Below are 26449 nucleotides of genomic sequence, written 5' to 3' on the forward strand. Positions count from 1 at the left end.
ATTGCAATGAAGTAGAAAGATCAATGGGGCATGTACGTCACTTCCGGATTACGAGGACACGTTCAAGATGGCCAAGATCGGTCGGCCGCCACCTTGGTACTCCCAAAACGTGTGGACGACGAGGTTTACTGGTTGGATTATGGCGGGGACCCCGAAAGGGACAAGCCGAAAGGAAAACAACAACAACAACATTTCTCTCAAATTTTGGCATGTAGAATCAAAACTGATCGTGTGAGCTTGACATTTTTTCAGTTCTGGTAACGTGAATGATTTTTAATTCGACTTGGTAAGCCAAAAAAGGTTAAGTGCCAAGGAAAGACATAGAACACCGCGACTAGCAAGAAACCTTGCACGTTACCCAGGCCATGATTTCGACGTTAACTTTTCCCAAAATATGCTGTGAAGCCCTATCATCATTACATAGCAAAAAAACAAGCATTTTGTGTCATAAGAGCATTCAATTTTAAGTCAATCTGTTCGATATATTTTTGGAAATTAGGACTCACAACGGGAAAACACGCATTGTTCATTTGTTGTCTCCGAGACGCCCAATTTCAGACAAAAAACCTGAACTTGTCTCCTCGCATTTTAAAATCAAATTCACTTTGCAGAGTTCTGTATTGTGAAATTCATCAAAAATTTCACAGAAAATGTGTTTTCTTGCTTATCCACCGATGACGTTTTGAGAAAATATTTTCGCAAAAAACCGTCGGCCTATCAAGGTGAAGCAGAGTGAACAGTGAACAACAAAAACCGTCAACAAAACTTTGTTCATGTGAATTAAGCTCAACAAAAAATAAACCCTTTACAAACAAACTTGAAGAGTGTCAAATTAAATTTTTGTAACTTACCTGTGGAATGTTTTCTCACAGCGACAAAACTGGCGCTGCACAGGTCGCCACGCTTGTTTCCGGGAGTATCAAGATGGCGGATGGCGACTTCAGTTTTGGGCCCCATTGAGCCATCCAGCTAAATCAGTGCATGTGAGGCAAGAAATAAAAATGACCGTGAATTCAAAATTTGCCATGCTCCAGAATTGTGGCCCCAAACTGGGGGCCCGCGAGATGATATCTTATGGACGCGACATTAAAATGAAGGTTTAATGTCAGCGAGGCCCTCGACTTTTATACGAATGGCGATTTTACAGTGTCGTGTGCTCAGCACAGACGGGGTTTGGTGTAGCAGAGAAGTAATTTCCAATGAGTCAAGGTTGCATTGCCGTAAAGACTTTAATAAGTTTTGCACACAACTTGTTTTACACCAGCGTCGTTGTTTATCTTGTTTTGTGTTTTAAAAAATAAAAAAAAAAAAAAAAAAAATGAGACATTTGAGAAGATTGAATAGTTTTACATTTCTAATTTATATTGAAGACGCGCGTAAGTGCACCGAGTCTGGAGTCCAGCCCGAGCCGGACTCTGCCTTCAGCGGCCCAAAGGGTGTTGGCGTCGCAAATTGTCGCCGTCTTGGGTCGGGTGGCACAGCAGGGGTCAGGCGCGGGCCCAGGCCCTAGTCCGCCCTCCTCACCTCAGGCCTCGGAGGGGGTGGTCGATCAACAGACTTGAGAAGGCCAAAGGTTTTTTTTTTGCACCTTTTGGGTTGACAAGCTATGTAAAATGTTGCTTGAGTGGTATTTTGGGATAATCAAGACTGAAAGAACAAGATCCCGGATACTAGCGGCCGAAATGAGTTTCCTCCGCAGGGTGTCCGGGCTCTTCCTTAGAGATAGCGTAAGGGAGCTCGGTCAAATAGGAGGAGCTCAATGTCGAGCCGCTGTTCCTCCGCATTGAGAGGAGCCAGACGAGGTGGCTTTGGCATCTGATCGCCTGGTGAGGTGTTCCGGGTACGTCCCATCAGAAAGAGACAGTGTGGATGACCCAGGATACGTGGAGAGACTATGTTTCTCGGCTGGCCTGGGAACACCTCGGGATCCCTCCAAAAAAGCTGGAAGAACTGCCGGGGAAAGGGAAGTCTGGGTATCCCAGCTGAAGCAACTTCCCCCGCGACCCGACCCGGAGAAGCGGTAGAGAATGGTTGGATGGATGGAAGATTTAACGAAGCAGTAGGGGGGGGTTCCTTGGTTTACAACAGCTACAGTGCCCCACCCAGAACGTCGGAAAATGACGCATATCTCATAATTACGGTAGATATAACAATCAAATGAAAAACACCGCGCATGTCTTCTTGGGACCACGTAGTCTTTCACCACTGTCAGGCGGACGAAATCATTTTGCACCACTCGTAACGTCAACAGCTTGGTTTTTGTCGGAATGACTGAAAAGAAATGGTCCAGTTCAAAGTGTGGCGTCCCAGCTGCAGGCTCTCCGGACGTAAGTGTTGCCGTGACAGGTCTTCCGCAAGTGGGCCCTCATGAGATCTGTTAAATCTGCCAGGCTTCCCACGTCCTGTTGAGGCCGCTGTCGAGTCAGAGGGCAAACGCTTCGGTTGTTAGCCGTAGCTCGCTGAGGGAGAAGCACATTGCTATGTGGATTTGTCTTACCTTGGTCAGCGCTCGTATCAGCCGCTGCAGCACGCCATCTTCCCTGTGCGGACACAGGCTGGTCACCGTGTTGACACAGCTTAACAAACAATAGATGGTCTGCCTCTGTGGCTGAAAGGACACGACTGTATGATTGCCAGCAAGTCTTTGGACCAGAAATTGATGCATGTGAGAATGCCGTGGGATCAGACATCGGACCACTTCCTGCTGTTATTTCTACTCCAGGCGGAATTGAACCAGATCGAAGGTTTTTGCCCGTGTGATAGTCAGACTAATCCAATGCTAATCTGAATAACCAACTCCAAATTCACCCAAATATTCCAGCATTTCAGAACTAAGGTCTCACGCCTACGATGGACTTAGTGGAGACACGTACAGTAACTCAGAATTAACTAAAGTACAAAGGAATATGAAGACGTTTCTGCACCTTCTTGAGGACACCGAGAGACTTCTTGTTGCCTCCGGCACAACTCAATCTTGCCAATTCCTCAGCACCAAGAACAGGCTCCTGTGCACCGAAGGATCACAAATGTTTGAAGATTCTGATTTGTATATATCAACATGGTCGTGTCCTGCTTTAAATCCACGGACTCACTTTGAGCTTTTCGAGCCAGGTCCACAGCAGACATGTGAGGACTTCAGGATCTGACTCTGTCACCAAAAGAGCCCAGCCACATTCGCTGTTGTTCAGTTCCTCCTGTTGGGAACGTGACTGAATATGGAATTCAGTTTGAAATAAAAATGCGGATCTGTGGGATTCGTACCTGTAGAAGAAATGATCGCTGCAGAATGGTTTCTTCTGGTGGACCTTGGTCTGCCATCGCATTGGCAATGGTGCGAGCCACCGAGGTTAGCTGTGGATTGTGGGCAATCCTGCACAACTGTTCAGGAATCACCACGGTTCAGCATTCGCTGTACTTTTTGTATCAAAAAAACTGTATAATCTACCTCAATGTTGGAGCTGTACTTGGATTGATCCTTTTTAGCTGTGTGCTGGAACTTTGTAGCAGGGTTTTGGCTGGGCTGCATATTACGTGTTTGAAAGTTCTTGGTGATCAGCTGCGATGACAGTCTGGCGGTCTTGGCGCTCAGCGGTATCCGATCAAGTCCCATCACTTCTGACATGCGCCAGGGACTCATCTCCAGATCCTATTCAACAAGATTCAATGGAACAAGAACGCTTGACTTTTGATTTGTTCAGATTTGGAGTTCGTTCACCCCTCTCCCCCCAATTATTTAAATTGAATCAATTTGTCCTGAAGGACAAAGTCCTGTAGCTGTCGTATTTACTGTCCTCGAAGTCTTAATTCCTCGTAGGTCAGGACTGTCGAGGACCCCAATGTAATTGAAGCGATGAAAGCCGTTCTTTATTATTGCCAGATCTTTGTTCGTCATATTGTATCAACCAACCAGAATTCAGACCACTTTGACGCATATATTAGTTCTATTTGGTGACATGGTTATTTTTCTCTTTGCTAACTGGTGAATTAACGAACAAAAAAGACAAAGGAAAATAAAACCACTTCTTCATCTTTAACTGCTCACTCAACTGAGGTCTCAACTGACAAGATGGCAGTTTGGGCTTTGAATTTTTGCATGGGAAAATGAACCTACGTAACTTACCATCAATTTGCTAAGGTCAGAGTCGCTGTAGCTACGCTTGTCCAGGAGCAAGTCCCCCTTCCTCTCCAAAAACCCCAGCGGCTCATCCCAGGAGGACACGGAGCCCGAACCCAACTGTGGGATGTTGTGGCGCTCCCTCAGCAAGGGCAGGAACTGTTTGGACTCCAGGGTCTCCCTCACAACTCTGGTCAAGATCCTCAGTGCTGACCTCTTCTCCAGTTCAGCGTTTACCTCCGGAGCTGCGGGGAGTCCGAGAGACAAGCAGGAGAGGCGCCCACACAGGAGGTACACCACCTGATGAGATGGCAAGTGGGGCATCAGTGAGGCCTTAAAGTTTGACACGCTTGACGATCAAGTCACGTGACCTTTGGTATGTATCTGAGCGTGCGGGCCTCCTGGCCGTGCAATAGGAGCGCCTGGCGGTTGAGGTAGTGCTGGAGGGTGACGGGGAATCCGTGTCGCAGGTTGAGGTCCGGGTACTGAACCAGCTGCGTGCCGAGCAGACGGGCAAAGTCGAACACCTGGCTGATCTGCGCTCGGGTCTGGATGGAGCGCGGCCTCTTGATGCGCACATAGTGGACGGCCTCGCTGGGACTGATGCGCAAAGTGTAGATCAAGTAGCAGGCTATCAGGACCCCTGCAGAGCGAGCGGTCCCAGTACTAAGCTGCGTATAGCGTGCTGCCACGCTTGCTGACATTCAACTGATGGAACCAAACCTGTTCTGCCGAGACCTGCGTGGCAGTGCACCGCAACTCTCCCTTCCCCCACCGCGAAGGCCAGCACCTTCACTCCATCTATTATGCTGACCAGCGACGACACGTAGAAGTCCGGCATGCCAAAGTTGTAAAAGTAAACTGAAAAGATAAAACGCAGGCCAGAATCCTTTGATGACGCGTGCAGACAAAGATGGACTGTAGTATGTTGCTGCCGCGCCAATGGAGGGGGAAGAGTGAGGCTACAGGGAGGAGAGATAGCAGGGTAGACCACTTCAAATATGTGGGGTCAACAATCCAGAGTAATGTTGAGTGTGGGAATGAAGTGAAGAAACGGGTCCAAGCAGGTTAGAACAGGTAGCGGAAGGTGTCTGGTGTTCTATGTGACAGAAGGGTCTCTGGGAGGATGAAGGGCAAAGTTTATAAAACAGTGGCGAGGACGGCCATGATGTACGCATTTGAGACGGTGGCACTGAAGAGGCAACAGGAAGCAGAACTGGAGGTGGCAGAAATGAAGAGGTTGAGGTGAAGTGCTCTATTTTGGTGACTCGCTCAAATCGAGCGCCGAGCTTGGCGGGGCTAGACCCGCCGCTTTATACCAGTGGTTTTCAAACTGAAGGACGCGCCCGCTGGGGTTGTGCGATTGCGACCACGAACCTAGCCTTATACAATGATTCAAAGGATTCCCTGTCCCCTGTTGACATATTTTTGATCGAAATACAACGGGTCCACCACACGAGCGTGCCTGAACCTCGATCACATTTAGCAAAATCAGAGTCGACCACAGCAGAACTGGAGGTGGCAGAAATGAAGATGCTGAGGTTCTGGGTCGGAGTGAGCAGGTTGGATAGGATTAGAAATGACCTCATTAGAGGAACAGCCAAAGTTGGATGTTTTGGAGACAAGGTTTGAGAGAGCAGACTTGGATGGTTTGGACATGTTCAGTGGCGAGAGAGTGAGGAAATTGGTAGGAGGATGCTGAGGATGGAGCTACCAGGGAAGAGAGCGAGAGAGAGGAAGAACAAAGAAAAGGTTGATGGATGTGGTGAGGGAGGACATGAGGGCAGTGGGTGTGAGAGAGGAAGATGCGCGAGATAGGCTAAGATGGAAAAAGATGACACGCTGTGGCGACCCCTGACGGGACAAGCCGAAAGGAAAAGAAATGGAAGATTGAATTGAATCACTGCTATACAGCCTCTTACTGTCGTTCTCCATGAAGGTCTGTGGGGAATAAGTGAAACCGCTTTCAGGATCCAGAGGGGGGCCACAGTGAGCGTGCTCACCTGGCATTTGCATGTTTATGATGGATTTGATGTTCAATCTAGGGCAGAATTTCACATTATGAAAAGACCACAGAATGCTGCGTACTTCAGACCCAAATTGAAGGCAGTACCTTTGGAATTGCTCGATGATGCTGTACTTGTCCATCAAGCTTCGGGATGGTCGTGCCATGGCGATGATGTCATCAGTCACCCTGAGATTTCAGGGAGAAGTTCGACTTGTCAAGTAAACTTCCACCTCATGTTCCCGCTAGAAAAACAACCAAAGAGTCCTACCACGATGAGAAAATGCCTCTGATGGCCTGCTGGTTTGCTTTCCAACATTCTGGTCCCTCGTAACGGCAGTCCACACCGCCGCAGGCCAGCAGACACAGCAGCTTGGGGGGGATGGCCTTCACCAGGTTCTCCCGGGCCTGGGAGTAAGCGGGTCGCGGAACGGGGACGTGCGGCGTCAGGGTCGGCATTCTGCACCAGAGAGCAGGAATAAGTTCACCCGACACTTACCTTTGGAATTATATTGGACAGAGGTGATATAATTCCCATTAATTATGTTTAGCCCAATCAGAGTGTGTAAAGGTAAAGAAAGCGAAGCGCAATTCTCGCGTTCCACGGCGCTAACGCGGTCGCTCGGCTGCTGACTGAGAGGCAGACGCGCATCAGAGCTGACCCAGCTTAACTAAACCTGATTAGCGGTCCTAAAGGCTTTAGACCAATTAAATAGTGCTTATAGCTCCACATGCAGACGCTGTAACCATCTTCCTGACTGCAAAACAAGACAGAAGATGAACAGCATACATGGAAATGTTTGTGGCTCTACTTGATACTGACTGGTGTTCTCAGACACATATAAATATGGATTAAAACACCATGATCTTATACTGGCTCTCGTTACAACTGCAGATAAAACATTTACATGGATAAGAAGTTGCCAAAGAGAGAAAAAAAGTATATTTTTAAGTCTTTATTGTTTCCTTTTCATAAAACATTTTAAAGCAAATTAAAAGTTATTAACAGATATTTTAGGGTTCGCAAGCACATGTGGAAGGTTTTGTTTTTCCAAGGAGGCGCAAACTTAAGTACACATTAGTACGCTACTACAGTACATAAAAAGTATTTGGGAGCAAACATTACAAGCGAAACAAGAACCTACCTGCAATGCAAACGGTTTTAGCAATGAATCCTCGGACTACTTTATAAGTCAGAACTAAAAGGAGGAAAGGCTTGGGTCGTTTATCGATACGAAAACAGTTGCAAAGAACCAGGACACAGGAGAATGGGGGCCGGTGGGGGGAGTACAAAATTCTTTTTAAAGTCTCAAAAAGGGCTTGACCATTAAACGTGAAAAAAAAAAAAAAAAAAAAAAAAAGTGGGTCTGGAAGGCACAATGTTGCGCTTTGGATCCATTCAGCAGCGGGCAAAGTAGACGAAGACTTCAAAGCATAAATCACTGGTATTCTGGTCCAGGTCCGTTGACCGGAACTTTTACAACCCGACGTGACTGGAATTACTCAAGTGGTCAAACTGCATCGTTTTCATGACGACTTTCTCACAGATTCTTGGTCATACAATGGAACAAAGGTAAGACAACGGCAACCCTTACTACCCGATCCATCAAAAAAAAAAAAAAAAAAAAACAACCCATGTACTGGCCACAGCCGTGTCCTCCACAGCTGCGAGACCAAATGCCAAATGTCCGTGTGAAAGTTCGTGCTTTCATCTGCCCGGTGGATCCGCGTCTACTTGGAGAGCTCCGTGGAAAGCCAGTCGAGTCCTTCGTACAAGCCAGTGCCCTGGGTGGCGCAGGTCCCCTGAACGTGCCACTGCGAGGAGAAAGCGAGGAGATGACGACGTTGCCCACGGTCCGTCTCGCCCTACGCGGGACTTACGTCTTTGCTCCTCAGCGCGTTGAGACCGAGGTGATCGGTGAGCTCGCTGATGGACAGGGCGTTGGGAAGGTCCTGCTTGTTGGCGAACACCAGCAACACGGCGTCTTTCAACTCCTGCTCGCCCAACTGCAAGCGCAAACAAAAAGAGTTCTCATCGTTGGATGATCCCAAAACTGCGAGCAAAGACGAGGAGATACGGTTGATTCCCGAGGTTCGACACTTAGCAATTTGGCCGAAAGCACCCAAGTTGCGGTTGACATATCTGCCTTGCGGGCAAGACATTCTGGATTCAAATCAGGTCTTCCAGTAGGAGGTTTACATGTAACGTAGGGGTTGCTCCCAGATTCCCAAAACGTGCTCTTTAGTAAACTCAAGACAAATTTCTTCACATTTTTCAAATTGCAACAAATATGCCTCTTAAAACTTGAATATCAAGTGTGGGAAGAGGACATAACCGCAGTCGGTAGTGGTTAAGATCGCGTGTCGTCTTATTTTTGTATTTGCATTACATCACGTGCTCCACTCGTCACCTTACATAGCGCAGCGCAGACAAATGGATGCAATTTTATGGCAAATACAAAATGGAGACCAACCCGAGACCAAATCCCCTCATCAACACGGCAAATATCCAAATGAACGCAAACACTTAAAGAGGGCTTCCGTGGTTCACCGCACGAAATACCGTAATTCCCGCACTACAAGCTGCGCCTTTTCACACGCTTTCAACCCTGTGGTTTACGCGGCGATGCGGCTAATTTGTGCATTTTTTTTCTAACGGGCACAAGGCGGCCACTCGAGCGGAAAAGGTAAGCATGAGAGCGGTGGAATACATGTGCCGAAGAAGTGACTTTTACCGGCCCTGTTAGCGCTGCGCTAGCGTTGTGCTAGCATGTTCGTTCTGTGTTACTGCCATGTCTCAGTAAGTTTTATTTTAGCGTTAGCGCTAGCGTAACCGCTAGCTTTAGTGCGGCGCCGGCATTAGCACCAGTGTTAGTGCCGCTAGTGCCAGACTAGCGTTAAACTCTGTGTACCGTATTTCGCTGTAAACGTCTCGTGTTTCAATGTGAGCGCTTGCGACTTTTACACAGCTGAAGCGTCTGTGTGTGCCAAATGGGATTTCCTTTACAAATGGTACTCGGTGAGGCTTGTAACCAGGTGCGCTCTGCAGGCCGGGAATTACGGTACATAATTTGAATGTTTTTCCAAAAGGCTGTGTTATTTTACTGGTTTTCACACCACATCTACTGAAAATATGACGAGTTCCGGACTTGCACGGGGAACGGAACTCAGAAGAAAATAATTGTCGTTGTCTGAGGCCTGGTCGTGAGCACTAACGCGACCCACCATCTTGGAGAGCTCATCAGCAGCCTCGGCCACTCTTTCCCGGTCATTGCTGTCCACGACGAAGATGAGGCCCTGCAAGACCAAAGAAAACCGATGTATGAACGACATCTCATTTGGTGGAAAAACAACTCAAATTTTATTTTTGTTCTAAGAATAAATGCTTGCATGTTCTACTGCTTGAATGTCTTTCCTCAAGGTACTGAGAGTTTCTCCCACATTCTAAAAGTTATTTCCAGCTTAAAAGCCGCGACTTTTTTCACACGCTTTCAATCCTGCAGTTTATGCAGCTAATTTCTGCATTTCTTTTCCAATGGCCCCAAGGGGGCACTCGAACGGAAAAGGTAAGCTAGACCAGTGGAATATATGTGCCGAGGAAGTGACTTTTACCGGTATGTTTATTTTAACCGTCCCTGTTAACCCGATGTATGTGAGAATTAATTGGAAACAAACCAAAAATAATTATATTCATGAATAATAATAATTAAATCCGGGAGGGGCTCAGTGTCGAGCTGCTACTCCTCCGCATTGAGAGGAGCCAGGTGAGGTGGCTGGGGCATCTGATTCGGATGCTTCCTGGACGCGTCCCTGGTGAGGTGTTCCGGCCATGTCCCACCGGAAAGAGACCCCGAGTACGACCCAGGACACGCTGGAGAGACTACGTCTCTCGGCTGTCTTGGGAACGCCACGGGATCCCTCCGGGAGAGCTGGAAGAAGCTGCTGGGGAAAGGGACGTCTGGGTATCCCCGCTGAAGCTACTTCCCCCGCGACCCGAACCAGAAAAGCAGTAGATAATGGATGGACGGATAATTAAATTACCCCACGGGAGGTTTAAGAACGACAAATTTGGGTGCGTTTTCTCATTGTTGTTAGTTTGGGGCACAACACGTCGGCATCTCGGTCTAGCTAGAAAGAATGTTCTGGAATTCTAAGCCCCGGTGACGTCACGGGACGGGGTCAGGGACGTTTCTTACCGGCTGTGAAAGCTGGCACAAATCCACACATTGCGAGGATTTCTAAAAATGTTCTTTATTTTCAATTTATGCCCAAAATATATGTAATAATGTTACTTCAGACTGGAGCGTTCATTGTACATAGATTTTGGACAAAGTCCTCCTTAAAGGCAAGCAGACTACTGTTCTTCTTTAATCAGCAGCGTTCCGAGACTTGCCATTTCACTCGGGTCAGACCCGGACCCTCATACCTGCGTGTTCTGGAAGTAATGTCGCCACAGGGGTCTGATCTTGTCCTGGCCGCCAACATCCCACACAGTGAAACTGATGTTTCTGTATTCCACCGTCTCCACGTTGAAACCTGGCCACCAGTGGGGGGGGAATCAGCAGACCTCGGCATAGAACGACCGAGGAGTAAAACACGTTATTGTAGACGCCTTCTTACCTATAGTCGGGATGGTGGTGACAATTTCACCAAGCTTCAGTTTGTACAGGATGGTCGTTTTTCCCGCAGCATCGAGTCCAACTACGGGGGAACGTGTTGGGAAATGACAAGTTACGACAGGTCCAACGAAAGCCCGGAGTGGCGGTCTGAGCGCTTCCCCGCATTCGCTACTAACGGGGGAACTCTGGTCTGGGCACGGAGCAGACGCTTACTGGGAAATCTCCTGGTCTCATAGTTCCCCTTCTACAAAGCAGGAGCTAGCATACTTTATGTGCCCTAACCCTAGCCTAAAAACTAAAGTTGATAAAAAGATACACACTTATATGTACGTTCGCCGCGTTCATCTTTCTGAGACTTCCAGAGCGAACACTCGGCGACAAGTTGTCGAACGGCACGTGTTGACGCATGGATGGGGACGGTTCAGACTGACCGAAAGTTTATAAAAGATAAGCGCATTCATCACCAGGAGGCTTTTCAGCACCGGGAGCGCACAGACCGTCACACCGGCTATCTGACTGTACGCATGTGAAGAAATCCAAATTAAAGCTGCAATTCTCTTTCCAGCTTCCCGGCCACATGGGACTCAGCAGAGGTTCTAAAATTTTGCCTTTTCTCATTTGTTTCATGAAAGGTCATCCTTGTTTTTTGAGATGACATCATTACGAAATTCCGTCACCACTACTTTTTTTTTTGGTGTGAATGTTTACTTCAGATGAGATTTTTCTGTAGTTCTGACATTAAATCGGATATTGACAACGATAGAAAACTATTCCCATGATTTACTCTCATTCTGTTTTCTGTGAAGTTTGGAGTGATTCTGACGAGGCGGTTTCTTGCAAAATTGGGAAATGCTCTTTTTAAACTAGTAAGACTAATTTAGGGGGCATTTTTCGACCAAAGAGTCAAAAGTTTCAGTCACAAATTTCTTAATGGCCGATTGATTTCTGCACTAGACCATTTGAACTTTCTCAGAAAATACTTAATCCATATCAGACGCCTACAAATTAGAGCCCGTTTTCCTCACACATCCCCATTTTAAAATTTATTTTATTTTAAATAGCAACATATGGAAAGCACGTAGCGCTGTGATTTACATAACAGGAAACCGAACCATTTTTTCCCCTTTAAATTGCGTAAATCAACAGATCTGGATGGGCGTGAACGCAACATGATGCTAAATGTAAAAAAAAAAAAAAAAAGACAGGTCGCGTAAAACAGTAAAGAGTTAAAAAAAAAAAAAAACCAAGATTTCGACAAGTTATTCGACATCCTTGACTTGAGAGAACCATTTCCAGATGCTTTGAACGGGTGGGAAAATATAATACGCCGAAGATTTTTTTTTTTTCCCTCAACCAAACCACACCACCTTTATTTCCCCCACACTTTCTGCGATACTTCGTTAAACAAGGACGGGCTGTCTTTGAATTGGACGTCCTGTATCCAAATGTAAAATAATGTTTGATAAGCTATACCGGCGGAGCCATTGTTGACTTTCACCGAGCGTCTAAGCTAACGGTCGACCGACCGAGTTCGCCCCCACGTCCCCTTTACTCACCCATTAAAATCCTCATTTGTTTTTTGCCAAAAAGTCGACTAAAGACGGAAGATATGGTGAGCCCCATGGCTGCTGTTGAGCGTCTGATTCCTTTCGAAGATAAACACACGGAAGGGAAGAAAAAAAAAAAACCGCTTTAAAATGGCCAAACGCGTAGGAGTTGCTCGCGTCGCTTTTTTCGCAAGACAAGCGGACCGACTGCCACGTCCGGGGACAACGTGGAAGGCGTGACGTCACTGACTACTTCTGCTGTAATTGCGGTCGCCATTTTCAACCCGATTGGCGCACTACCGCCACCGGCTGGACCGGGTGTGCCATGAGCGCATGTGACGAAAACAAAAAAAAGGAAATCGAGAACGAAATTAACCAAATAATACGAAACCATATCACGATATATAATGCATACATAGTTTCAAGTAAATTTTGTTTGATTTTCAAGAGCCTGGAATTCTCTTGAAATGACAAATATGAGACGAAATATCACTTTTGAAAACAGTTCATGAAGCTCTGGTGGGCTCCCCCAGCTTGGTTGACACCTTGTTGATTATTTGGGGACATTGTTGTGCTTACTTATAGCAATTTTCCTCCGCGAAAATGATAATTCCCACATTTGATAATGCTCATTTGATCAATTTCTTGAGGGATGGCGTTAGTGTCATTAATAAGTGGCGCCCTCTGCTGGCGAACACGTATGCTAGCAACTGATCCTCATTATGAAACATGAAATCCATTTTATCCATTGAAATTAATTGCAATGACATCAATGAGTTCCACCCCACCACATAAACGACACTTGTTATCTTTCCAAGGAACAAAAATGAGATAAATGAACTTTTTTTAATGAAGTGTAATTATTAATATTTTGGTGTTAAACTGTTTTTCACCATTTCAGTTTTGCATATTTTTAGGGGCTTAGCTAAAACAGAGCCCAGTGACCTACCTGGATGTCTGCCACAAGTCGTGCAACCCAAACTTTATAATTTATTCCCTCCCGCTCAAATTTGGCCCAGTTGTTGTAATTTTTCGCGTGTGATGCGGCGCCTCAAAGTTGACTTCTGAATAATGTTTTCATTTACAATGCATGATTTTGCTTCTTCCCATATCAAAAACATGAAGTATTTTATTTGCAAGTAGTTGAAGTCGTTTGTGTTTTGTCCAAAGTTGCGTGGGACCGGCTCCAGCACACCCTCGCGGTATCTCGGCATCTCCCTCGTGAGGATAAGCGGCTCAGAAAATGGATAGATGAATTGATTTCAGCAGTTTCCTATTGATTGAATAATTCTTGAAAGAATTTGCTGTTCTTCTCAGTACTCAACATGAATGTCGTATCAGGGCGCCACCGATTGCCTTCCAGGGGACAAATTCCTCGCGCGTTGTGACATACTTGACCATTAAATCTGATTCTGACATTCATAAATGGTGAAAATGTTTTCAATTTTTTCTAATTGTGCTGTGTAATGCCGACGGTTGACTTTTAACATTTTTTTGGGGGGTGTGCGTGCCCATTACACACGAGAAATTACGGCTGTACACTGTGTTTACATGACGAGATGCACGTTTGAAATTATCAAAATTCCGCATAAATCATGTGACTGTGAATACCGTAATTTCCGGCCTTCAAGATGTGACTTTTTTCACACGCTTTCAACCCTGCGGTTTATGCGGTGAGGCGACGCTAGCGTTAGCACGGCGCGAGCGTTAGCGCACCTGGTGATAAGCCTCGGTAGACAGAAAGAGTTTCACGCTAACGCTAGCATCGGTAACCAGGTGCGCTCTGTAAGCGGTGAATTATGTCAACGTTTATTTGTTTCCATGTGCCCTGCGATTTGCCTCCCGCCCGAAGCTAGCTGGGATGGGCTCCAGCACCCCCGCGACCCGCGCGTCGACAAGCGCTAGTATAGAAAACGGATGGATGCACGATCGCCGGCGCACGCACAGGCCATGTCGAAATTTATTGAGATGGACCTGTACACTCAAAGGTTTGTGCCACACTGCACGGTTTATTTATTTATTGGGGTTAGGGGGGGTTAATATCATTTCATCTATCTATCAACCCTTTCCGTAATATTGCACGCTTTTAACGTTAAATGCCGGATAGACCTTGAATAGTCATTTCCATTGTGCTCGTTAATGACCATGCATTCTCACCCATCCGTTTTCATCACCGCTTATTCTCACGAGGGTCGCGGCGAGTGCCCGAGCCTATCCCAGCTGTCAGCGGGCAGGAAGGCGGGGTAAACCCCGAACTGGTCGCCGGCCAGTCGCAGGACGCGTGGAGACAAAAACGATCACACCGACGGGCAGTTTAGAGTCTCCAATTAATGTTGCAGGTTTTTGGGATGCGGGAGGAAACGGGAGAAAACCCACCCAGGCACATGCAAACGCCACACAGGTCTGAACCCGGGTCCTCAGGACTGTGAGGCCAACGCTTTACCAGCTGCCCCCACCGTGCCGCCCCACGCATTCTCACATCGTCATAATTATGATCATTTTTCCAAGTTCATAATTCAAAGAAACAAAAGCACACAAAGACGAGCAGACATTTGATGCAAACGGATGACTTCATTTGGCATTCCGATGCTCTTTGGCGTTACACATTTGTTGTCAGTTCCAACTTAGCATTGTAGAACAAGAGAAGAAGTGTTGCTCGTTAACCTCGAAATACGCCAGTTTCCGATCGCTGGGTGGAGTCATCGGGACGAGGCAACTCAGTTGCGACATCACGAGCTCACCACCCGCTGGCCGGGTTCGTACACATCCCTGGCGCAGACGTACACGTTCTTGTCCGTGCAGTCGGCAGTTTGCCAAAGTCCGTCTGCAAGGCAGAAATGTTGAAGTGTAACGGAACGGCGGCACGTTATCCTGAGCAAACTTTAAATCGCTGATTTTTCGACTGACCTCCCTCATCGATCTCGACGCAGTTACCAGTGTTGCTGTTCGGCTCTGCGTCGTTCTCGTTAAAGCTGAGGAAAGTCGCGTCAGAGCCGTCGGTCCAAATGTAGTCGCCGTTCTGGAAGACAGAGACACACTCGAATACGTCAAAAAAGGCGAAGACGGCGACTGCTGGCGTTTTATTTGACGCGGTGCGATCCCGTTGCGACATCGTCACGCGTGCTGGGGACCGGAGGCTCCGGTCGGGTGATGAAAACTCAACGCGACGCCTCGCTTTCGTCTGGTGACGAGGTTGAGGCCGGGCGGCTCCAAAACACTACAACCCTACAAATTCCATCGGAGAGATTTGAACGGTCAACGGTTCCACCTGAATTGCGTCGTGGAGTCCAATCCACGCCGCATCGGGGTCGTGGCTGTCAGCCACGACCAGCTGACGGACAAATGCGTTCTCCAGGTTGCTGTGGACGGAGACCAGGTTCCCGCCGAGAATGTTGCAGATGGACTGACGACAAAACGAGAGGAAACGAGAAGGTCGTTCAGATCCACCGCAAATTTGAGGCTGGACCGAAGCGTTCGGTCAACAGAATCTCTGATCCTAACACGGTCCAGTTATTCGCGCGGCGCCAAGTAAACGTAGTCTCGCACACCTCCGCATCGACAAAAGTCCTCGCCTCGCTTTCGTAGATGTAACATTTGCAGTCCAGGCGGGTCCACCCGTGAGGACAGTTGTTTTCTGCAAACACAATTTTGGTTTTGGGGAAACGAATGAAATCTGCTCTCAAGGCAAATGAAATCTGTTCTCGTTTGAAAAAGGATTCACTGATGGGGACTGACGTTTTTGACGAATCACTTTGAAGGAGAGCTGTGGCGAAGAAAAGCATATTGTTAAAATCATTTCATCGGCATACAAGAACACTCAACACAAAAGGTACAAGATGTCGAAAGCCAGCGGGCGGGATTTTCACTCACAACTTCGGTCAGCAGTCCGCTGATCCCGAAAAGGAGGAATAGCAAGCGAAGGGGAAATGCCATCTGCAATGCAAGAAGAATCGGAATATGACTTCACGTGAAATATACGTTTGCAAAAACTGCAGGCCGCATTGAAAAAGTCAGAGTGGGGAGTGGGGTGGGGGGGTGGGGGGGTGTTACCTTTGCAGTCGTGACGCTCGCCGCTTGATGCTCGGGACGGAGAGGAGCGGCGATATATACGGTGGGGTGATTTGGAATTTGAAAAATGACAATTATGTTCGCGTCACGTATGACGTGGTCCTCAGACAGGGAAGGACTTCCCTTTAGTCAAGAATGTAACTGAACGAAGAAAAACAACACTGCCGTTTTGCTCCGACTGTGTAGGTTTTGCACCAAAGCGGGGTCGCTGCTCACCTGTCTTCAGTACTAATAAAGGAATATACATTTTTTTTTTAAATTGATGACATTACTTCATACAAAACACCAAAAAAGGCCATAAAATTCAAACATATCGAATCTAATCTAGGGCGGCATGGTGGCTCAACTGGAAAGCATTGGCCTCACAGTTCTGAGGTCCCGGGTTTGAACCTGGCCCTGACTGTGTGGAGTTGGCATGTTTTCCCCGTGCCTGCGTGGGTTTTCTCGGGTTTCCGCCCACGTCCCAAAAACAGACCAGGAAATCGTTGAGAATTAAAAAATAATAAAAAAAAAATAAGGAGGCATGGTGGGTCAGCTGGGAAAGAGTTGGCCTCACAGTTCTGAGGTCCCGGGTTCAAGCCCGGACCCGCCTGTGTGGAATTTGCCTGTTCTCCCCGTGCCTGCGTGGGTCTTCTCCAGGTGCTCCGGTTTCCTCCCACATCCCAAAAACATGCAACGTTAATTGGACACTCTAAATTGCCCGTAGGTGTGATTGCGAGTGCGACCGTTGTCTGTCTCGATGTGCCCTGCGATTGCCTGGCAACCAGTTCAGGGTTCACCCTGCTTCCGTTGACAGCCAGGATAGGCTCGGCCAGTACCGCAACCCTATTGAGGATAAGCGGCTAAGAAAATGGATGAATGGATGAATAGTGGTAACTTTGTGCGCCTCCTTTTGCTGGTCTTAAAGTAGTTCATCGCTCGCTGTTGGAAACCCCGAAACACGGCGGGAGCATCGGGAAGCGTGCAAGACTTGTTGCCCCTCCAAAGAGCCGCATTCAACCGCAGAAGAGCGAAAGAAAATGAAACTGCTATGGTTTTTGCCCAAAACCTACCAAAACTCTTCACCGTCACTCTTTAAAGCAGTGGAGCGCTTCAGGGGTCAGGTGTCGGCCCCATCCTATTCTCCATCCGTTTGCTCCCACTTGGCAATACGGTAAATTCTTTCACCGCCATATCTTAACGTTACGTATTACGTGGATGACACTGAGCTGTACGTGTCCGCACGATTTCAAGACGCTTTCTGCAAAGTAGCCAGTTGAAAAACTGCTTTGGAAGACACCCAAAGACTGGATGGGGTGGGGGGACAGTCTACCATTCAACTGAAAATGTGATCCAAGGACTTTAACAGCTTGGATTAAATCCATCCATCCATTTTCTTAGCCGCTTATCCATACGAGGGTCGCGGGGAGTGCTGGAGCCTATCCCAGTTGTCAGCGGGCAGGACGTGAGGTACACCCTGAACGGGTCGCCAGCCAATCGCAGGGCACATCGAGACAAACAGCCGCACTTTGGGCAATTTAGAATGTCCAATTAATGTTGCATGTTTTTGGGATGTGGGAGGAAACCGGAGTGCCCACCCGGAGAAAACCCACGCAGCCACGGGGAGAACATGCAAACGCCACACAAGCGGGGCCGGGATCGAGCCCGGGTCCTCAAAACTGCGAGGCCGACGCTTTCCAGTGCCGCCCCCCTCGGATTCCATCCATTCCATCCTAATATTATTTGTATTTAATCAAGTCATTTTCAAGTCACAAATGTCACCTTGTTACAGCATATTTTCAATTCACGGCGATGCAATAGAGTCGCTACACTTGGCAAAAATTGTTGAAGGAACAAAATTGAAAATGTATTTTTGCCCTCACCTTATTTCAATGGCAATCGCGTGAAACGCCTCACCAGGCTACGTCTTTAGTTCTTTATTATTGAGTAATAACACTATTTACTCAACGACCCCGCGGCGGTCGCCTTTCGGCACGGCCTATACGAGGAACGCGAACAGGTGAGATCTTGCGCAATCTCAAAATTAGTATTTCCGCTCTCCCCACAGCACATTCCCACACAGTTGCGGAGAAGTAAAGACCGCGGCGTTGGCGCAAAAATGCCGTCGGGTCGGGTGATGCGCGGCACCTCCGCCCGGGAGAAAAATAAGATTTCACACACCGGCGCGCTTCGGCGTATGACTCGGGGAACCATTATCGGCGGTCGACATGCAACAAAGTCCTACCGAGCCTGCCGCAAATACTGGAAACGGGTGGAAATGGAAACGGTTTCTGCGATTCTAGATTTTGGTGGACTAAATGACAAACTAAGTCAAAAAAAGAACACGCACTAATGATCAAATTGGCGGTAGTCATTCAACTGGTTCGGTCGCATGCCGACCCAAATTGCTGTCACGCTAAATGATCAATTTTCAGTTTTTTGACCCTATGGAGGCGTTATGACGATGGCGGGTGTACCAAAAATGACAAAACCTTCCGGAGTGTCATCCCATAAAAAATTTTGTCTCTCTTTTTTTGAGGTGGACACATTTTGAAATCCTGATCATGCTATATTACCAAGATATATCCTATAATATTGTTCCTTATCTTCATCCTGCCACTTTTCCATTTTTTAAATTCAAAAATTACGTATGGAAGTAAACATGTGCCGCCAGGATTAAAAATGCTACTGAAAATTTTATGTTGTAAAATTCACATTGTCATTTATTAGTGATCACATTTCCAATAGCTGTATTTCAGTTTAAATTTTCAATGTTAAGAACTTTGCCAGAAAAAAAAAAAAAAAAAGGAACTTTCAAAATTCAAACGCAAATATTAAGAAGGCAGGGTTACGTCAGGTTATCTTAACACTGAATGCTGAATTTAGACGGTGAATTTCGGACAGCGCATTGCAGCCAGTTGAGTCTCAGGAGACTGAAAATGTTGCGTTTGAATTTTAAAGGTTGAATTTTTTTTGTACGGCGAATTTATTAACATTGAAAAGTTCAAGTGAAATACAGCTATAGGAAATGTGGCCACTTTGACGTAACAGTGTAACCCTAACCCTGTAACCCTTGTCCTAACCCTAAACCCGAACCCTAATCCTAAACCCTGACCTTCACCCTACAACATAAAATGTTCGGTGGCATTTTTAATTCAAATCCTGACTGCGCATATTTACTTCCGTAGTTACGCCGTTCGATTTGACATTTTCTTCGGAATTGAAGGCGCAGCCCAAATGAACTTTTCAACTTCCAAAAGGAATCACGGCATCGATCTACAAACAAAAATCTATTCCAAACCTTTGACGCGCTCGGCATTACCTGAAAAATGGAAATGAAATATTCGTGGGAATGTTTTTTCCCCAACTCTCTTGTAGAAGTTTCCGGAATTCACACTCGCCAATCGGGCCACTGTCAGGGCCTGTGCTATCGAGCTCGCGGACGCGACGTCGCCATTTTCACGGCGCCGTATTGCCGGTCAAACAAACAACAGATGAGGGATATATTCAAAGAGATCATTCTATGGAATACCATCTGAAAAAAAAAACAGAAAAGATGGATGGATTTCGGCAATTAAACGAGATGGATGGTCCCCAACCCAAATACACAAACACCTGTGCAGCGATCGCTTCATTCCAGGTAGGAATTATTCTTAATCTCAAATTCCCAATAAGTATTTATAATTCCAAGTTGGGTCATTTGAGAAGAATGCATATTTAAAAAAAAAAAAAGAGAAAAAACCGTCTGTCGCAGAGAGGTTTACGGAGGTTAACGTGTGGCAGCGATACGCTTCCGTGTATGGATGAGCCGACTCCCTGTCCTCTTTTATTTTTCCAATTATAGTTAATGAATGCAAGTTTGTGTAAAACCAGGGTTCACGTCATTATCCAAGCCGCTCATCCTCACGAGGGTTGCGGGAAAGCTGAAGCCTAGCCGAGCTTGCTTCGGGCGAAAGGCAGACTACACCTTGAACTGGTCGCCAGTCAGTCGCCGGGCAGATATCGACACCATCACTGAACGGGAATCGATCCCACGCTGCCCACACCAAAGGAAGGCGTGTGTACCTCTACACCATCAGTGAAAGCAGGGGTCATTTATTTAAATATTAGTATTTGTATTGAAAAAAAATCAGAGCGGCTCCATCACTGGTCGGGATTTATTGCTGATTGAGAACAGATCCGGCAACAAAGTATTTGTATGGGTCCAGACTTTTCTACGCTTTCAAACTCTTCCGTGTAAATCTCGACGCCTTACTCACCAAATCCAAGTGTAGATCCAGTTGTCCAAGACAAGTGGAAGCGGGTTAACGGTCCACTTTCTAATCGGAGAAAACATCGACTTCAGAATTAAATATGGGTGCTCTATGTCTAGTGTCTCTAATTTTTCCACGTATCTTTGTTCATTAGCGCCTTCTAAATTTTTAACCGTATCAGACTCTGGGCGTCGTGCTGTAAGACATATTTTCGTTTCGTCTCAACGGACTTTGCATTGAACAATGTTTTGTTTGACCGGCAATATGGCGAGTCACGTGATTTTATGACGTAGGCGCACGAGCTCTATAGACAGTTTTCAACCACGTGACCTCATCCGGGCATGCGGCCATGTTGGATGGGTTCGCTACTGACACGCTGTTCACTTTATCGCTTTTGCATACAGACCGGAGTTCCACAAATGTTCGTACGACTGTTAAAAGTGACGCACGATGGCTAAAAAGACTTTGAAAAGTTATCGGGGCTCATTAGATGTTGTTTCAAGAAACCGTTACGACAAGAAGTCGGCAATATCGACCCACATGCCTCGGAGAAACACAAATGGAGCGAGAATTTTGGAACTGTGGGTGCCGATAACCTATCCAGACATAGTCAACCATCTCCTCTTCTTGACAAGCGCTTATGCCATGGACCAATTTAAGAAATACGAAGGTCTGGAGGCCTACAACCAATTCATTGATGGCTGGGTTCGTGATGCGGCGGTCTCCATTGTAAGCAACCTGTGTCTCTACACCGCCAAGGTTAGTGTACCGCACAATGCGATTGAAATATGTAGGCTGAAGCTACTTCATTACTGAATGAACAAAAGTATTCATTCGCGTGATTACAGTCAGCGTTGTGTTAAATTATGTTGATTATACCAACAAAAGAGGTGTCGATTGTTATTATTTTCGTTTTTTTTACAAACGTGTGCACATTAACAATCACTTTGGGGGCGGGGGTGAGAAAAGAAAGTGTAAACCGAATATGTGAAACAATGAAATAAAGATTAAGATGGATTATTTACAGAGTACTGGGGGGGGGGGGGGGGTTCAGTTCAGTTTTAGTTGCTTTTGTGGGCTGACAAAAAAATACAGATTTTGAGAGGCAAGCATTGCATTCACACACGAGTATTATGTAGATCCTTGGCCCCTAAAGAATACTTTGTGTACTCGAATTTACCCATCCAAAATGCCGCCCGTCCTCTCAACCGGAAGGTGTGTGACGTCAGTCGAAAACGATCTATTACGGTAATCCACATGATATTATCTGTTAAAACTTTCATACGGCCAGGTTACATTTGAGTTGTGTGTGTTTTTTTTTTAGTTCTTTTGTGTGGTATGTATCAATATGTGCAACAAAAAAAGGTGCGGTATTCTAACGATCTACCTAAGTTGACAGTCAGGAAGATCTTACGTTATAATTAGCGGCACACCCATCATAGAGGGTCCATATGGTCGGTCGTAATTATGCGTGTTTTCAGACAATGAAGTAGTGTATACCTATGCTTTGGCATGCAAAAACAAACACACAAAAAAAGTAATAACCCCCCCCCCAAAAAGAAGTTCCAGTTTGTCTGCGTCACACTGATGAGTGCTTGTCAAGCTCCGCTCCGCTCCCATTCTTCATTTTGATTGCACTTGTAAATTTTGTTGATTTCTGGTCTTCTGCAAATACATTTTGTACACCATAAAAATGTTTTACAAGGACTGAAATCATCGAAATATCTTGGATGTGATGAAACTGCAGTAAATGTAGTCCGCTAAAATAGACAGCGTGAAGTTGAAATGTGTAAAGCAACAGATTTTTGTTTGTTATTTGATGACTTTTGTATCTTGGGTACAATTAACAGCAAATACTATATCTGCTCCCAATCAATTCATGACTATTTTGGTCCTAGAAATTCTTTTGAACATTTCATTTCTTATTATGCTTGATAGTTGACTTCATTTGGATTGATTTTGCGCAGATGTGATTCTCTTTGCTGTGTGATAAAGCTGCAAAGAAAACTGAGAAAACCAATGTTAATATTTGGTACAGTAGCCTTTGTTTGCAATTCCAGTGGTCAAACGTTTCCTGTAGTTGTTCACCCGGTTTGCACATACTGCAGGAGGGATTATGGCCCACTCCTCCACACAGATCTTCTCTAGATCAGACAGGTTTCTGGGGTGTTGCTGAGAAAGAAATATTTTCTATTGGGTTTAGGTCTGGAGAGTGCCTAGGCCACCCCAGAACCTTGATATACTTCTTAGCGAGCCTTCCTGGCGGTGTGCTTCGGGTCATTGTCATGTTGAAAGACACAACCACGACCCATCTTCAATGCTCTGACTGAGGGAAAGACGTTGTTCCCCAAAATCTCACAATACATGGCCGCGGTCATCCGCTCCTTAATACAGTGCAGTCGTCCTGTCCCATGTGTGGAAAAAAAAAAAAACACAGCAGGGATGGTGTTCTTGGGATGAAACTCATCATTCATCTTCCTCCAAATGCGGTTATTGGAATTATGATCAAAAAGTTCCATTTTGGTCTCATCTGACCACAAAACTTTCTCCCACGACTCCTCTGTAACATCCAAATGGTCATTGGCAAACTTAAGACAGGCCTTGACATGTGCCGGTTTCAGCGGGGGAACCTCCCGTGCCATGAGTGATTTCAAACCCTGACGTCTTAGTGTATTACCAACAGTCACCTCGGAAACGGTGGTCCCACCTCCTCTCAGGTCATTGAGCAAGTCCTGTCGTGTAGTCCTGGGCCGATTCCTCACCTTTCCAAGGATCAATGAGACCCCACGAGGTGACATCTCGCATGGGGCTCCACTCCGATTGAGCTTGACCGTCACATTTAGCTTTTTCCATTTTCTAATAATTGCTCCAACCGTGGCCCTTTCCCCACCAAGCTGCTTGGCAATTTCTCCGTAGCCCTTTCCAGCCGTGTGGAGTTGGACAATTATTGTCTCTGGTGTCTTTGGACGGCTCTTTGGTCTTGGCCATGTTACAAGTTTGAGTCTTAGTGCTTGTATGGGGTGGACAGGTGTCTTTATGCAGCTAACGACCTCACACAGGCGCACCTGATTCAGGATAAAACATGGTGTGGAGGTGGACTTTTCAAAGCGGACTAGGACTAACTTTGAGGGTCAGATTTCTAGCTGGTAGACAGATGCTCAAATACTTATTTGCAGCTGTATCACACGAATAAATGGTTAAAAAAAATCGTACATTTTGATATCTGGATTTTCTTTCTAGACGATCTCTCTCACAGTGGACATGAATCTACGATGAAAATTTCAGACCCTTGCACGATTCCTAAGTGGGAGGACTTGAAATATAGCAGGGTGTTCAAATAACAATTTTCTTCACTGTAGATTCTAAAGTGTACATTGGAAATGCTTTTTGCCCATTTTACGAGTGGCGCGCCCCAAATGTAGCGCCGCTGCGTCGTATGTGAAATGACAGCACGTTCAAGGTTGTGCGCGAGACGGCATAGATGAAATGATACAGATTTCTGGCAGGAGGCAAAGAGAAAGAGCAAAGAGGAGGCGGCGAATCCGTGCCGATGTCATCATCGACTCCATCCGCCCGTGCAAAAATTTATATTGAATCTGGCAATAAAGGCGATGACTGTCAAATTTGAAAGTCCTTTCACGGAGTAATCAGAAATGATCATGCTGCCTTATGAAAAGCATTTTGCTTTTATGATTCGAGAGCAATAAGATCACCCCCAAAAAAAAAAAAAAAACAACAACTGGGTTTTGATACAGACGGGTTCTTTTATTAGACCACAGGGACGCTTCTTGGCGTTACACATTTGCCGTCAACAAAAGTTGAGCATTGTGGGGAAAGCACAAAGTTTATAATGAACCTGGTAACACAAAGACAGCACTGGCTCGGTACTGCGTCTTTGCTCCATCGCGACGAGCAGATTTCATCGGCGACACAAGACGACAGTACGGCGAGATGAGCGATCGTTCGGATTAGTGGGGATGGTGCACGTCCCTGATGCAAATGAAGACGTTGTCATCCGAGCACGATCGCGTTTGCCAAAATCCGTCTATAAAAGACACGCGGTGGGTCAAAGCAGAACAGCGTTGCGTTCTCAGCAAATTTTCAACTCGGATTTTACTTACCGTTCCGATCGAGCTCGACGCAGTTACCGGTGGCGCTATTTGGTTCTGGAGTAGTCGCCCTGGTATCAAAGTTAGTGAAACTCCCATCAGAGCCGTCAGTCCATATGTAGTTATCAGCCTGGAAGACGAAGCCAGATTTGAAAACACCAAGATCACAACTTGCTTGCTTGCTATGTTTCTTAGCCGTTATCATTGGACTCATTTTGATTTAAGTTTACTTTGTTTTAAATGTTTTATTGCTTTGTATTTCAATTCTTGTTATCACGTAAAGCACCTTGTGTCAGAGCATTTTAGGCAAGTTTGGGCGCTCGGAATGTTCAAGAATCTGATCCTAGAAGAAAAGTGAATTGATTTACAAAGTTCAACTGATGTCCCGTTAGCGTTGTCAACCTCGCGTTGGGGTTAAGCCAGCAGCTACCAAACTCAACATCTCCGTCCGTTTCTTTTCGGCATTATCCACCGTTTGAACGGGCTCACGTTTCACCTCAAGTGAATCAAAGAATCCGATCCAGGCTTCCGTGTCTTCGCCACCAGCTCGAAACACTTCGAGGACGATCGCATTTTCCAGACCATTGAGGATGGAGGCCAGGTTGCCGCCGAGAATGTTGCAGACGGACTGAGGGAAAAGAGCATAAAATGGAGGGTGGGGGCAGTTATTCAGATCTGTCAGACACTTGGAGGTGTTTTTCAACTCGGGGATCGAAGTGCACGACCAACCGAAGTGTTACGTTCATACCTCCGCATCTGAAAAGGTCCTTGGTTCATTTTCAAAGATGTAACATTTAGAATCCAGCTGAGTCCACTCTTGAGGACAGTCATTGCCTGCAACGCAATTTATTTTGGAGGGAACAAAACAAGACGGCATTCAAATCGGCAGAACTTGAGAATTGGTTCATTTGAAAAAAAAAAAAAAAAAATGAAAAAAATCACGGGCCAAAGGTACCAACGTTTTGAATAAGACGTCGGGTAAGACTCCTGTGAAGGGAGGAAAAAAAAAAAAAAAAAACATGTTAAAATCAAATTTGCAGAACAGCTGACCCATTCAAACGAATCGTAAAAATATGCTCGTTTAGCTTCGCGGGTAGAATTTTAACTCACAACTCCGGTCAACAGTCCACTGAGGCCACAGAGGAGGAACAGCAAGCGAAGTGCAGACGCCATCTGCAACGAAAGGAAATCTCAGTTTCGCGGTTCAACAAAAACGGAGCCGACTTTGAAAAAGAAACCGAATGGCGCTCCAGTCGGATGGACGTTTGCGCGACGCTACCTTTGCAGTTTTGATGCTGGATGCTGAGGAAAGCGGCGAGCAGCTTTATATATGCATCCAGTTGGCGGTCTTGGAATTTTGAGAATGTGACCGTCACGCCAGGCGTGGCGAAAGCGCTGGAGCGAGTCTAGCGTGCGTGGAAATGAGAGTCAGAAAGCAAAAACGGCCTTCAGCGCCCCTCCTCTGCGTTGGCCGGACGCATTTTGGACCGATCGGGGCAAGTTTATTGCTCGACGGTGGCATCGGAACACAATTTGTACGCAAAGTCAGAACACGCTCCTCGTTTAACTGCCACTAATGCGCTAAGATTTGGTTTATTTTTTTTTTAAATGAAAATGAAAATGAAACATAGGTGAAAGGCTATTAGCACAAACTAAATGAAAAACGGTCACCATGGCGGTAAATGAGGATGTCTCGTACTGCCTGAGGACATATTCTTATGCCGCTGCAGAAGCGAGTACTTTGCTTGCTGTTTG

The 26449-nt window shown here is 46.2% G+C and overlaps 4 protein-coding genes across 4 annotated transcripts; all 4 read right to left on the reverse strand.

Annotated features, from left to right (window-relative positions):
* Positions 1-1379: 1379 nt before the first annotated feature.
* Positions 1380-6587, reverse strand: zgc:77752 (uncharacterized protein LOC393862 homolog). The gene is made up of 12 exons (XM_061822789.1): positions 6391-6587; positions 6228-6308; positions 6037-6155; positions 4838-4975; positions 4486-4757; positions 4121-4414; positions 3446-3646; positions 3262-3378; positions 3093-3194; positions 2925-3005; positions 2498-2608; positions 1380-2414 (listed from the first exon to the last, which is right to left on the reverse strand). The coding sequence occupies exons 1-12, from the start codon at positions 6576-6578 to the stop codon at positions 2292-2294; spliced, it is 1827 nt and encodes a 608-aa protein (XP_061678773.1). The 5' UTR covers positions 6579-6587; the 3' UTR covers positions 1380-2291.
* Positions 6588-7060: 473 nt separating this feature from the next.
* On the reverse strand, positions 7061-12540 carry LOC133502400 (ADP-ribosylation factor 4-like). Its single transcript, XM_061823156.1, has 6 exons — positions 12295-12540; positions 10740-10820; positions 10546-10655; positions 9345-9416; positions 8001-8126; positions 7061-7934 (listed from the first exon to the last, which is right to left on the reverse strand). Exons 1-6 carry the CDS (start codon positions 12359-12361, stop codon positions 7851-7853), a joined length of 540 nt encoding a protein of 179 aa, XP_061679140.1. The 5' UTR covers positions 12362-12540; the 3' UTR covers positions 7061-7850.
* Positions 12541-15014: 2474 nt separating this feature from the next.
* On the reverse strand, positions 15015-16218 carry LOC133501956 (galactose-specific lectin nattectin-like). Its single transcript, XM_061822180.1, has 6 exons — positions 16156-16218; positions 16021-16048; positions 15834-15919; positions 15554-15688; positions 15193-15304; positions 15015-15109 (listed from the first exon to the last, which is right to left on the reverse strand). The coding sequence occupies exons 1-6, from the start codon at positions 16216-16218 to the stop codon at positions 15015-15017; spliced, it is 519 nt and encodes a 172-aa protein (XP_061678164.1).
* Positions 16219-24553: 8335 nt separating this feature from the next.
* Positions 24554-25867, reverse strand: LOC133501957 (galactose-specific lectin nattectin-like). The gene is made up of 6 exons (XM_061822182.1): positions 25805-25867; positions 25654-25681; positions 25443-25528; positions 25191-25322; positions 24707-24824; positions 24554-24630 (listed from the first exon to the last, which is right to left on the reverse strand). Exons 1-6 carry the CDS (start codon positions 25865-25867, stop codon positions 24554-24556), a joined length of 504 nt encoding a protein of 167 aa, XP_061678166.1.
* Positions 25868-26449: the final 582 nt, after the last annotated feature.

The sequence above is a fragment of the Syngnathoides biaculeatus genome, chromosome 6 (assembly GCF_019802595.1).
Source record: "Syngnathoides biaculeatus isolate LvHL_M chromosome 6, ASM1980259v1, whole genome shotgun sequence".
Classification (NCBI taxonomy): Eukaryota; Metazoa; Chordata; class Actinopteri; order Syngnathiformes; family Syngnathidae; genus Syngnathoides; species Syngnathoides biaculeatus.

Excerpts from the sequence above, each read along its gene's own strand:
- zgc:77752 (XM_061822789.1), bottom strand. The coding sequence starts at position 6,578 with ATGCCGACCCTGACGCCGCACGTCCCCGTTCCGCGACCCGCTTACTCC. Across the intron at positions 6,309-6,390 it reads AGAGGCATTTTCTCATCGTG|GGTGACTGATGACATCATCG; the intron begins GTAGGACTCTTT and ends CTGAAATCTCAG. Across the intron at positions 6,156-6,227 it reads ATCATCGAGCAATTCCAAAG|ATTGAACATCAAATCCATCA; the intron begins GTACTGCCTTCA and ends ATTCTGCCCTAG.
- LOC133502400 (XM_061823156.1), bottom strand. The coding sequence starts at position 12,361 with ATGGGGCTCACCATATCTTCCGTCTTTAGTCGACTTTTTGGCAAAAAA. Across the intron at positions 10,656-10,739 it reads CACCACCATCCCGACTATAG|GTTTCAACGTGGAGACGGTG; the intron begins GTAAGAAGGCGT and ends ACTGGTGGCCAG. Across the intron at positions 9,417-10,545 it reads ATTACTTCCAGAACACGCAG|GGCCTCATCTTCGTCGTGGA; the intron begins GTATGAGGGTCC and ends TTGGTCTTGCAG.
- LOC133501956 (XM_061822180.1), bottom strand. The coding sequence starts at position 16,218 with ATGGCATTTCCCCTTCGCTTGCTATTCCTCCTTTTCGGGATCAGCGGA. Across the intron at positions 15,689-15,833 it reads GGACTTTTGTCGATGCGGAG|TCCATCTGCAACATTCTCGG; the intron begins GTGTGCGAGACT and ends TTTTGTCGTCAG. Across the intron at positions 15,110-15,192 it reads CGTCGAGATCGATGAGGGAG|ACGGACTTTGGCAAACTGCC; the intron begins GTCAGTCGAAAA and ends TCTGCCTTGCAG.
- LOC133501957 (XM_061822182.1), bottom strand. The coding sequence starts at position 25,867 with ATGGCGTCTGCACTTCGCTTGCTGTTCCTCCTCTGTGGCCTCAGTGGA. Across the intron at positions 25,682-25,804 it reads GTGGACTGTTGACCGGAGTT|GAGTCTTACCCGACGTCTTA; the intron begins GTGAGTTAAAAT and ends CTCCCTTCACAG. Across the intron at positions 25,529-25,653 it reads CCCGACGTCTTATTCAAAAC|GCAATGACTGTCCTCAAGAG; the intron begins GTTGGTACCTTT and ends ATTGCGTTGCAG.